We start from the raw sequence: 13,893 nt of genomic DNA on the forward strand, positions 1-13,893 counted from the left end.
TTGGGGTTCCTTCAAGCATCTCCTGAGCCTCCTTGTAAGAACAGAACTTTTTCAAACGTTTTTTTTTTTTGCACTGTTATGCTCCATGAAATTTTGATACTGTTATATGACTTGCACCTTGACAATGTACATAGTTGCCTGTGCTAAAAAGAGTTTTCAGTGGCAACTGCTATACTCAATGTCAAAACACCCTCCTTATGGCTTGTTGATAGTGATTGCAAAGACCAGCAGTATTGGAAACTATGACTCGCAATATGAATAGAAAATCCATGTCACTGGTGTCCAAAAGAATAAGAGATATGGACATGTTAGAGCTAGCTTTGCCCTCCATGAACACCTCACATGTAAGAATCCTGCAGTGCAATTTTATGTGCAATCAGACATGTCCCACTGCAGAGTCCAGAAATAATGTTCATATTCTATAAAAACATTACAACAGCACTGACCTTCAGTCTGTGATTGCATGGTAGAAACCCAGGCAGTATCATTGTATTAAGATAAAGGGACCAATGTGAGATTGCTGTATTGTACTTATTGTTGGTGAAATATATACAGGCACTCTCCTTGCTAGTGTGTGAGTGACCAACCCACAAATTGCAGTCAATATCTGGGAAATTAAAATCCCCCATTATAAGACTCTCTGATTTACTGGCCCACTCTATTTCCCTGTACAGTTTCTTATTATACTCATCAGAGTCATTAGGCCTATAGCACACTCCTACTCTCAATTTTGATCTCCCAATACTTATGTCACACGAAACTGGCTCCACACTGCACTGCCCAGCAATGTCGATTGTCTTCACTTTCTTGGATTTTGTGTTTCTTAACTAATAGCATAACCCCCTCCTCCCTTAGTATCCTGTCTATTCTATCTGTACACATTGTACTCCCCAAATTCCAGTTCTGCATTCCTTATATCTGTGTGACACCACGTCTCTGAAATCCTAACAATATCTGCCTTTGATGTTTTGAGCAATACCTCAAATTCATCAAATTTATTTACCAAACTCCTAGCATTGGTGTACATGCAAGTATACATGCACCTGTTCCTATTCTTAGCTACCCTAACACAACCCATGTGTTTTCTTGTACTGCAATGACTGCTAGCAGTCTCTGAAATACCCTGCATCTTGTTTTCCAGGCTGCTGCTCATTCCAATAGAAGCAGTGCAAGAGTCACTTTCACCTCTGCCAGTGACTACTGTTAATCTATTAGTCCTTGTACCCCCCAAAGCTAGCAGTTTTCCGACCCACCTAACACTGCCTCAAAAGTATCAGCAAATATTCTTGCACCCTTTCTATTTTAAGTGTATCCCATCCCTGTAGAAGTAGTCTCTCTTGTTAACAAGTTCAGATCAGACTGAAAAAAATTCTACCCCTCGAGCCTTGGACAATCTTTTCAGGGCCAAATTGATCGACAAGGCTTTCATCATATACTCCCTCCTATTGTGTCTGGGCAGAATTGCAGACGCTTTCAAATTCTACCCTAATTCATGGCTTTTTTTCAACAGTGACCTGTACTTGTTAAGTAATTTTGCCAGTCTCCTACTCTTAATATCATTAGTGCCAACATGTACAACAGTATTACCTTTTGTGCCCTTAAAAGATGATATCTACTCTACACCTCATCAACCTTTGCCCTGGGCAGACATACGCTGGTCCTGTTCCACCTATCCTTTTTACATAGCATGTTCCCCGTTTCCCTGACAATAGAATCACCAACAACTACTAGTTCCTGTTGGAACAGTGCATTCTGCCTTGGTGGTTGCTGCTGTGTTGCATGATCATCAAGTGCAAGCTCTGGTGGCGCCTCCGTAGCCAGGTGGGCAGGAGCAGCAGTGCATAGCACACGCTTCTCGATTAGACCGGGGTTCGAGCCTGTGACCACCAAATATGGAGGATGCGGAAAGGTCAGGGAATGACCACCGCATATCCCCGGAGCAATATGGCCTTAGTTGCTAATGCTCCTAAAAAAAAAAAAAAAAAAAAAAAAACCAAACCAAGCTTTAGTGCTTCACATCTTGACATATACAAGAATGCATGGTAGGTTTAGTGTAATTCTCTATTAGATATTTTTTAATCCATTCATTTAGATATTATAATCTAAACAAGTGGACCCAATCATTTTATTGCATTTTATATAACTTTAAAAGTTAACTGTAGCATATCATATAAAGTATACCCTACATGTATATTTTCTATTATCACCTTCTAGGAACGTCATGCTAAGATATGCCAAAAGTCTAAAAGTAAAGCAAGAAAGGTATTTGATTCATCTAAGCAGAGAGCTGAAGGCACAGAACTTTCAAGTTCAAGTTCTGTGCTTCATGTAACTAAACCAAAAGAGCAAAAGGTATATTTTTGTGAATATTGGTAACAATAAAATTTTTAGTGAAGTGTCTTCTCCTGAATACTTAAAATAATGTAATTAAATTGCAGGCCTTTTGCTATTGCAATAGTCAATTGTTTCTGAGCGAGGGAAAAAAAAAAAAAAAAAAAAAAATTGATATAAGGATAAAAAAATCCTTTCTTATATCAAAAATTTTTGAATAACTTGTTTTTATATTATTTTTTTATTTTCTAGTTATGTAAACCTAAATAGGATATGTTTGAATGGATAAGGTAGAAGAATAACATTAAAATTATATAACAAAATATCTTCAGAAGTTCAAGTAAATCAAAATAATTGTAATTAATGAATACGATAATCAGGCAATTTTCTTAACCACTCCATGTCATTAAGTGCAGAGACATTGCAGACTTTCTTTCTCTTTACTTTTGCACAATCCATTTCTTCAATTCTTACTCCATGACTCAATGCAACATAAGCTTGTCCCGCTGCGAAAATTTTTTTTCCCAAGATTAATGACTGCATAATCCACACATTTTGTTCCCTGCATTTTGTGAACTGTTGAAGTCCAGCAGAGTATCAAAGGGAGCATTCTACATTCTGCTGTCCCTGCTGACATTTTTGCTGAAAATTGAACTGATCTTGGTCTGATAATGTACTCACATATAGTTTGAAAATTTATTTAAAAAAAAATCTCATAATTGTGGCTAAGGGTTTGTTGACTTCCCTCGCTGCCTCCTTCAATATAACTGGATAGATTCCATCCACCGCAGGTGCCTTTTTTATGATTACCTTCAACAATTCTCCTCCTCTTTGCTATCTGTTATTACAAAATCACTTAGCTCACTGTTAGAGTTTGATAAACATCTGGCATTCCCCTCCTTGAATAACTCATTTGTGAATGTAGATGCAAAATACTCATTCAGTTTGTCAGCTATCTGAGCAGGATCCTCAACAGTCGAACTACCAACATCAAGTGGACCAATCTGATTCATCCCCTTCCGTCTAGAGTTTACATAAATAAAGAAGTCTCTCGTTTTTCTTTGCATCCTTTGCCAATAATTTTTTGTAATCTTATATCAAACATTTTTGAATAACTTGTTTTTTATATTATTTTTTATTTTCTAGTTATATAAACCTAAAGAACCAAAAAGTTATGTAAACCTAAAGAACCAAAAAGTTATGTAAACCAAAGGAGGTTCGCCTACCTAACCTCCTTTGTGACTTGATTACTTCTATTTGCCATAGGCTTCTGTGTCGCCTGATAATTTATAAGCATCCTATCCATTTTTCTTCTCTGCTACAAGCCTCATTAATTCATCTGACATCCATTTAGGACTTAACCCTGAACAGTATTTCTTAGTTGGTATGAAAGCCTAATAGCCTCCAAGATTAAGTCCCTGAAGGTTTCCCATTTAGAATTCACTGTTGGTAACATCGTCAATTGATCCCTGTATAGAATTTAAAAACTGTCTGAGACCACTATAGTCACTTTTATGAAAGCAAAAACCCTTCCTTTTACACTTTATGGTAGTCATGATGGTGGGACTGTTAGTAATCCTGGGTATAACCTCCATGCACAAGTACATGGTGAGTGACCACCCAGGTGTGAACCAACGTAAGCAGGGGTCGAGGTGTGGTGCCCACACAACATGGAGTAATGCCGCCACTCTATGTTATCAGGCAGTACTAGATGGTAGATGACTCTCATCAACTGGTGCAATACCACTACTTTGCTTATTGGAGGCTTGAAGTGGTGGAACCCATGTTTAGTCTCTAGAGCTAAGTTCCAGTCAACCCTTCCCCATCTCCTCCATCATGCAGTATGATTGATGACTTTTGAGATTATGATGAACATCGTGGCGAGATCCATTATTCCTTACATTTCGAGGATACCAATCTAAAACGGTGTTCGCAGGCTGGCCGCTAGTTAGTATACAGGACCGAACCTATTGGTAACTCTCTAGGAGGTTTCTGGATCAGCTAGTGTATAATCTTGCTACCTCTACTCTGCCAGATAGTGACTGGAGGGAGTCCGAGTAGAGTGTATGCGGAGGGCATTGTCGAGGCCACATTATATCAAGGATCTGGGTATATTCTTACCACGTGTACACCATATCCAAAAATTTCATTACTTCATACAGCATGTCCCACCCACTTTTTTTTATTATTAAATACACCATGAATTGTAAAACTAATACAGCAAGCTTACCTGTGAAAAGATCTAAACCTCCCAAACACTTCCTATTCATTTTACAAATATACGTGGTCTCAATTCTAATCTCAGCGATGTCCATTTCCACTTGCAGTCTGCCAAACCCCATGTACTTTTTCTGACAGAATCTCAATTATCAGTTGATTCAACTACTGCTCATCTCAGATGCCCAAATTATTCGCTGTATGATTCCTTTCGCCTCAAAGGTGGTACTTGTGCATATGTCTGTTCTGATATTCCCTGTCAGAGACTTGGTAATTTGGAATCTCCTCTCTTCGATGTTCTCTGGCTTAAAATCTCTATACCTAATTGTATTAAATTCAACTGTTGTCTCTACCGTTCTCCCAACTCCACTAATCACTTGGAGATCTTTGACTTCCTCTCTTTGCAACTTGACTTTCTCCAGTCCAACTTTCTTAACAGTGAGGCAATTTTCCTTGGTGATTTTAATGTTCACAACTCCAGCTGGCTTCTGTTTTCTAGTCACATTGACCTAGCTGGTCGACATGCTGAGGCTTTTGCAATTACTAATGACCTTGCACAGATTGTTCATTTACTTACAAGAATACCAGACAGTCCTAATCATATAGCCAACACCTTGATCTTTTTCTCACAAACAACCCTTCTAAGTACATGGTTGAAGTGAGAGGTCGTTAGGCACTTCAGATCACAACTTGGTGATTATCTCTTCTCCAATGGAGCCTTTATCTCGTGGCTATTCCCAACCTCGTGTTGTTTGGCATTACAAGAATATGATGGGATGACCTGCGAGATTTCTTTTCCTTGGTTGGATTACTGTTTCAAAACTTCTGATGTCAACGTTTGCTCAGATCGTGTCAGTGAAATTATTCTTGCAGGAATGGAATCCTTTATCCCACACTCCACTTTAAAATCTCGTCCTTTATCTAAACCTGGGTTTTTCAATAAATGTGCTAAGGCTGTTCAAGAGAACAACGTTGCATATCGTAATTGGTTCGTTTCTAATTCTTCAATTTCATTTTCTGCCTACACCAAAGCTCACAACAATTGTAAAGCAGTTATTAATCAGTCCAAACTAGTTTGAACAGGCTAAGAGTAGAGTATTATGTTATTATTAAACAAATAATAACAGAACTAAACAAATATTTACAAAATACTAAACTATTTACAATCATACCTCTACTATATTGGGATGATGGGTCCCTTTAGCAGCTGACATTAATATACAAAAAACGTTACAATGGAACTTCAAATTATGCTTGGCATTGTCATGTATTAGACAGTGAAGCATGCACATGAGGTTGGTGAACGTTAAATGGAAGGAACACACAAATGGGTTACTGGGCAGAATCAGACACTTGCTGCTGACAGTGTAGTGCACATACATGGGATGCATGCCAACGTTTGTTGCATTGCAAGACAACTGCCTACATAACGTTCACCAACCTCACGCACGTGCTTCCTTGTCTAATGCATGACCACGCCCAGCATCATTTGATGTTTCATTGTAACATTTTTTGTATATTAATAAGAAGGGACCCATCATCCCAATATAGTTTGTATATTTGTAAATAGTTTAGAATTTTGTAAATATTTTAAATATTTGTATAGTTTGTAAATAGTTTAGTATTTTGTAAATATTTTAAATATTTGTATAGTTTGTAAATATTTTAGTCTTGCTCTTTCGGATGCAACAGTATTCCTCGTGCATTATGGAACCCGAAGCAAAAGGCCTTTTCCTAATATCACAATGTAAATAATTACATAGTGATATTTATTCGACCTTGAGAATGCCACGTGGGGATGGGGTAGCTAATGGGAGAAGAGGGATGTGTGTCATGTGATACAAGTGGGTGGGGCAATTGCGTCACTACAAATGCACAGGTAAATAATTACATAAGCCATTTCCTGATTAGATTTCGATCAGTGTGTTTCGACAGGTGTGTCTTTTATATAGAAAAGATTTGACTTACTCCATCATATCTCTACATTTTACATAGAAAAGTGTGCATGGGGGTTGGCGAGCAAAGCCCCCTAGTTGTTATTATTATTATTATGTTTGTGTATAAATATTTTAAATATACATTGTTTTGCTTTTTTTTTTCTTAGAAGGAAAAACCAAAGCCAAAGTCTAATTGGAGAGAAAAACATGAAGAATTTATTCATGCCATCAAAAGTGCTAGAGGTAATATAAATGAAGAAACAGAAAACAATAATGCACCAAAAAAAGTGCCAGTTGGTGAGTTTCTTCAAGAAGATTCATATCATTAATATTTATAATCATTGCACAATTTGTATGGAAACTTTTAATCTTCTTACATACTTTCCTAATAAAATCAGTGTTACTGATTGTATATCACTACTTCAAATATTTTTGCTCAGATTTCAAAAGTTTTATTTGCTTATTTTTTTTTGTTGCATGCTTTTCTAAAACAAACTTATTTGTATTGCTTGAATTGCAGTAGAACAGCATGCTGAAAGTGCAATCTTACTGTATATAGCACTGTGTTAATTGTATGTGGTGCCTTTATCAATTCAAGCCACATTTAATAAAACTATTTACTACAGAGAAAATAAATTTTCCAACTACAGTCATTCCTTGTATAGCATGATAGTTGTGTTCCTATAAACCCTCGTGCAATATAAATAACAGGCCCTATGGGAAAAATAGGTTTAGGTGCCAACCACCCAAGATTTGAACACACATTTGTAACCAAAACATTACCAATCACAATAAATAATTGTAATAGTCTATTATTATTCATAATAGTCGTAATAAAATACATAAGTATTTTATTATGACTATTACGTAATAAAATATTGCTAATGCTTTTGCTTCTATCATAAGCAAACTTTTTCTCCAGACTTTCTCTTGATTTGTTTGATTTTCTATCCAAACAAATGACAGCCGTTCCAACTCTTCCAATTCTTTGTGTCTTGATCTTATGGATTTTATTACACTTTGAGTTGTTCCTGCTATGAAAGTTGTTTATATTTTCTCTGCATTCTTTCTAATTCTCGGTGTTGCCTCATTTAAGCCTGTAGCATGTGCAATATCACATGTCCTTTCATTTTGCTCAAAGTGTTTCAGAATTTCATATTTTTTTTCTCTATGGACAGAGGCGGACTGGCCATAAACCTTACCGAGGAAACCCTGGTGGGCTGGAGGCCAGAAGACGATGGAGGCCGGTGTGATTTTGGCCATAAACGCTAGTATGAGGCCGCTACAAATTTTCCCCGGTAAGAATTTTTGACTCAGTCCACCTCTTTCTATCCATATTGCTTTTCTTTTTCTCTCTGAATCTGTAGTGGCTTCACCAGGATGTTTCCTTTTCACACCTTTTAAGTATTTTACTAATTTTTAGGGAATAAAGCACAATTACAAAATGAGGAGGCATGCTTGATACACAAACAAAGCTGCGCGAGTGTAGCAACTGAATAAACAACACCGTAAAGGCATAGACACACTATTAACATCTCACTAGCTCACATTTTACTGAAGCATTCTGGAGATCATTACCATAAAACAATAAAAACAATTTTCAGTTGCGTTTCTGCTGGTGGAATCTGTTATAAACTGGTAGAAAACGCGATCTAATTGCATTTGTGATAATACCGATAGCTGGAATTGTGCCAGTTTTTACATTATAATGGTGAAATGTGTTCCCCTTCACTGATATAAAAAACAAAAATACATTTTCAGAATCTTCTCTTCATTCCTATTGTGTTGCGTTCAGTTGGGGTGATTCCGCATTGGACTGGCATTTCTTGTAAACACAAAGGCAAATTGTGCATAAGCAAATTTGATTCGTGTTATATATGGCATCGTTCTCCTATTTATAAATCGTGTATGATCAAATTTGTGTAGTGTAAACACATGTTATATGAGGACTGACTGTAAATAAGTTCCTTAATCTCTCAGGAGGTAAGTGGAAGAGGGCATCTCCTCCTCAGAGGTAGAAAAAACATTTTAATGCTCAAGAATACAGTTGGCAATCATGCTTAGATCTTCGGTATCTTTCAGTAAAAGACTTGTTTTTTGTAAAATTTTTGTTTGATGTTTCCAAATCCCACCTGTGTGGAGTGCCTACTGTGATATTCTTTGAGAAAGTGCTTGAGGTGTCTATTATAAAATAAGTTAGCACCGAAAAACAGTAGTGAATCAATGTGGAGACTTTTAGTACCTTTCACAGAGTGATCATATTCCATTTGATTTTTATTTTTTTTTAAAGTGCCACCTCTGGTGTGTGGTTATCATTCAGATGATTGAAGCCATTGAGGTGTCATTTGAGCCTGATGCCCTTATTTATTTGGGGATGTCTGGGTTCAAATCCTGTAAGAGGCTGGCAGAATGCTTAAAAGCACCTTCAGTCAAGACTGTAATTAGTTGATCTCGGGCATAATTGCCATGATTTATTCGGAAATTTCAACAAATACAATGTGTAAATCTGCCCTTGAATGCACACACTTGTACAGCATAGTACGTAGTAAAAAAAGAGACCATGTGAACTAGTATATCATAGGAACAGATGTACTTGATGTACATCTAGAACCGTCCAAAAACAATATGATTCTAATGCATCATTCTTTGGACGTAGTTTCCTGTTCCTATATTTTGGTTTAGAGAGAAGTAAGCTGTTCGATGTTTTAATCGTTAACTCAGCTGTATACAGACAACAAGCCTATGATCCTGTCTATCCTATCAAGTATTTGGTTTTGGTTTCTTTGTACTGGTGACAACTCTTCGGTTTCATGCCATTATAGTTTGTTGTATCGAAGAATTCTAGCAGAAAGTGCAGTGGAAAAGTCAGCTGTTCTTAGTACTTTAAAACTATGAAGTTATTTTAACTTTTTTTTGTTTAAGTATAATTTTCTGGTTTAAAGTCTTAAGTCACCTTTTTTTTAGAGAGAGAGAGAGAGAGAGAGAGAGAGAGAGAGAGAGATATTATGCTCCTACTTTAATTGTCTTTGCTTGGTAGGCTTTCCAATCATTGTGGAACCCCATCACATGAAAACTTTTCTTGGTGTCAAATATCAGTATATGATATGATATACACCACTTTTAAATATGGCATCAAACTCTGCAGTATGTTTACCAGTCATAAGATTAGCTTTCATCACCATTACTTGTGTTACTATTGTCTCTCAATGACCCAAATTGCATTCATCTTCACACAACCCTATTTCATGGTTAAAATTTGCATACCCATTTGGCCAATAGCAGAGTATGTTTCAGTAGATATCCTAATTTTGCCAACATTGTTGCAGAAGCCTTAGAAGTTCTAACAGCACACATTATCATTGTGATCTTCTCCATTTTGGTAGTAGTAGTAGTAGTAATGGCATGTGATGCAAGAAAGCAAATGTATGAGCTTATGCAGCATCAGCCAAAAAAAAAAAAAAAAAATCACACCATTCCCTCCAAATGCCTGTCCAGTTCCTCCTTAAATTTATTCAACCTATCAACTTCCACAACGACAGATGGAAGTTTGTTCCAGCAATTAACCACCTGCTGGCTAAAGGCAAATTTCCGCACATCTATTCTACATCTGTCTTTTCTTAATTTGAATTTATGCCCCCTTAGGTTCGTAATCTGAACAAGTGGAAGGATCCCATCAGAATTCAGCGTGCTCAACCCATTCAAGGCCTTATATACCTCAATCAGATCACCGCGCAGGTGCCTAGTCTCCAGCCACTGCAATTTGCAGGACTTAAGCCCCTCTTGGTAAGAGGATCCCTTCATTCCCCTCACCAATCTTGTTGCCCTTCTCTGTACACGCTCAAGTAAATCTATATTCTTCCTAAAATGAGGCCTCCAGACCTGTACGCAGTACTCAAGGCGTAGCCTGACCATGGTCGCTTGATAATTTATATGCATCCCATGCATTTTTCTTCTCTGTTACGAGTCTCATTAGTTCATTTGACAACCATTTAGGCCTAAACCTTGAACAATATTTCTTAATAGGTATGAAACTTTTAGTAGCTTCCACGATTAATTCCTTGAATGCTTCCCACTTAGAATTTACTGTTGGTAACATCGTCAGTTGATCCGACTGTACAGAATTTAAAAACTGGCGGAGACCACTGTACTCGCCTTTACGGAAGCAAAAACCCTTTCCTGTACCCCTGATGGCAATTAAATCTTTAAGTAAATCCCACGTCAGTACACTGTGATCACTGCCACCTAGTGGTTCTTTTATCTGCAAATTCCTAATACATGAATGATCACTGCTGACAACCAGATCAAGAGTATTACTTTCTCTGGTTGCCTCTCGAACATGCTGCTGCAGAAAACAATCATCCAATAAATCCACAAAAGTCTGACTAGTGTGTGAGTGCGCAACCCACAAGTTCCAGTCAATATCTGGGAAGTTAAAATCCCCCATTATAAGACATTCCGATTTACTAGCCCACTCTATTTCTCTGTACAATTGTTCATTGTACTCATTCGAGTCATTAGGCCTATAACACACTCCTATTCTGATTTTTGCTTTCGCAGTGCTTATGTCACACCAAACTGACTGAACAGTGCACTGTTCATCTATATCAACTGGATGCACTTCTTTTGATTTTATGTTTTTCTTAATTAACAGCATAACACCTCCTCCCTTCCTATCCTGTCTATCCTTTCTGTAAACATTGTACTCCCCAAATTCCAGTTCGGCATTCCTTATATCTGTGTGACACCAGATCTCTGATATCCCAACAATATCCCAACAATATGGTATTTTCAACAAACATTACTTAGAAAAAAACTGCAAAAAAGAGAAACTGTTGTTAATGCAGTGATAGCAACCATTACATAGGGCTGACTCTACTGAATGATAATTCTTGCACGTAAAATTTCACTGTTGTGTGAATAATACAACTAAGTAATTCTGTGACCCACACTTGTATTAAAAGCCTGCTTGCATCTCTGTTTTTAGTAAGAAAATTTTCTCAAAATTTACATATTTTTTTATTAGTTTATGACTTTAATGCTCTTTCCCTTTTTATCACCATTTTGCTCAGTTTTGATGCACCTCCTTTTATCTTTAGGAACAGTATGAGAATTGTAATTGGGATTTTAACTTTCCAGATATTGACTGGAGCTTGTGGGTTGGTCCTCGTATGCTAGCAAGACTTTTGTGAATTTATTGGAGGATTCATTGTTTTCTATAGCAACATGTTCGAGGGGCGACCAGAGGGAGTAATACCTTGATCTGATCGTCAGCAGTGATGATTCATGCATTAGGAATTTGCAGATAAAGGAACCACTAGGTGACAGTGATCACAGTTTACTGATGTGGGATTTGTTTGTTTGTTTGTTATTTGGTTTTTAGGAGCATTAGCAACTAAGGCCATATTGCTCTGAGGATATGCGGTGGTCATTCCCTGACCTTTCCGCATCCTCCGTATTTGGTGGTCACGGGCTCGAACCCCGGTCTAATCAAGAAGAGTGTGCTACGCACTGCTACTCCAGCCCACCTGGCTACGGAGGCACCAATGTGGGATTTACTTAAAGATGTACCTACTCTCAAAGGTAAAGGAAAGGGTTTCTGTTTTCGTAAAGGTGACTACAGTGGTCTCAGGCAATTTTTAAATTCTATACAGTGGGATCAACTGATGATGTTAAAAACAGTGAATTCTAAATGGGAAATTAATCTTCAAGGAAGTTAATCCTGAAAGCTACTAGGCTTATCATTCCAACTAAGAAATACTGTTCAAGATTTAGACCTAAATGGATGTCAGATGAACTAATGAGGCTTGTGGCAGAGAAGAATAATGCATGGTATGCATATAAATTATCAGGTGACACAGAAGACTATGGCAGATATAAGCTAGTCTGCAATCAAGTTACAAAGGAGGTTAGGTAAGCAAAGGTTGATTACCAGAAATCCTTGGCAAATGATGCAAAGAAAAACAACGCAGACTTCTTTACTTATGTAAACTCTAGAAGGAAGGTGATGAATCAGATTGGTCCACTTGATATTGGTGGTTCGACTGTTGATGATCCTACTCAGATAGCTGACAAACTGAATGAGTATTTTGCATCTACATTCACACATGAGGAGTTATTCAAGGCGGGGTATACCAGAAGTTTATCAAACTGTAACAAAGCGCTAAATAATTTTGTAATAACGGAGAGCAAAGTGGATGAGAAATTGTTGAAGTTAAACATAAAAAAGACATCTGGGGTGGAGGGAATCTATCCAATTATATTGAAGGAGGCAGCGAGTGAAGTGAACAAACCCTTAGCCATATGAGAGCATCCTTGGACTTAGGGGAAGTCCCCATGGACTGGAGATGTGCGAATATATCCCCAATTCACAAAGGGGGTTCAAAGGGTGACACAAATAATTATAGACTTGTTAGTTTAACTTCTATTCCAAGGAAAACAATGTAGTCACTGGTTAAAGAAGTGATGCAAAATCACCTAGACAAGACTGCAGTAATAGTTCAGACACAGCATTGGTTTGTTAAGGAGAAGTCTTGTCTGACCAATTTGATTGGATACTAGGATGAGGTCACAAAGGAACTGGATGCAAAAAATAATTTTGATATCATATACTTGGATTTCAGGAAAGCTTTTGATTCTGTTGCACATGGAACACTGCTGTACAAATTGGAGCAGGATGGCATTAAGGCCAAGTTGCTACAATGGATAAAAAGGATGGCTGAGTGGGAGAGTGGTAATCAATGGACACTGATCTTCGCTGACTAATGTTACTAGTGGAGCTTTCCAGGGTTCGGTGTTTGGCCCATTGTTGTTTTGTGTATTCATCAATGATATCGATGAAGGTATATCAGGCTTAATATCCAAGTCTGCAGATGATACAATGGTTGGCTGAGTGGTTAATGACAGTAAAGACAGTATGCTACTGCAATAGGATCTAGAAAAGTTAGGCAGATTGGCTGAGAAGTGGCAACTATAGTTTAACATTGACAAATGCAAAGTACTGCATATGGGTAGCAGTTTGTTTGTTAAAAAACAAATTGAATAACAAACAAGAAATGAGAATATCCATTCTCATTTCTTGTTTGTTAAAATAAATTATAAACACTTTTGGATTTTTCCACCTAATATTGCTAAATTCTCATTTACTGTTAAGTTAAATTTATTTTATTGTTAAATTATTTTACCTGCTGTAAAAAAAAAAAAAAAAACTTCCACCTGAGAACTTTCCTGAAATTATGAAATTAAATCATTCTTAATGCATTGTGAAAGAACATGGGCTTTTAACACTAATTCAAAATTAAATAAAAATTAAATTAATAAGGGTTTTTCCCACTTTTAACTTGTACCCAGATAATTAATTTACTGAATTTTACTAGCTGTAAATATTCCTCAAATAGGCCTCTGAGGTTGG

General features: G+C 37.1%; 1 protein-coding gene across 1 annotated transcript in view; it reads left to right on the top strand.

Moving 5' to 3' along the window:
• Positions 1 to 13,893, top strand: part of LOC150085507 (uncharacterized) — a 166,610-nt gene that overhangs the window by 16,620 nt on the left and 136,097 nt on the right. Inside the window, exons 3-4 of the mRNA XM_090374585.1 lie at positions 2,215 to 2,352; positions 6,653 to 6,782. Of these exons, the coding sequence (XP_090230711.1) occupies positions 2,215 to 2,352; positions 6,653 to 6,782 (268 nt within the window). The remainder of the gene's footprint in view (positions 1 to 2,214; positions 2,353 to 6,652; positions 6,783 to 13,893) is intronic.

Source organism: Mastigoproctus giganteus, chromosome 5, assembly GCF_048544385.1.
Source record: "Mastigoproctus giganteus isolate SK-2022 chromosome 5, ASM4854438v1, whole genome shotgun sequence".
Lineage (NCBI taxonomy): Eukaryota > Metazoa > Arthropoda > Arachnida > Uropygi > Thelyphonidae > Mastigoproctus > Mastigoproctus giganteus.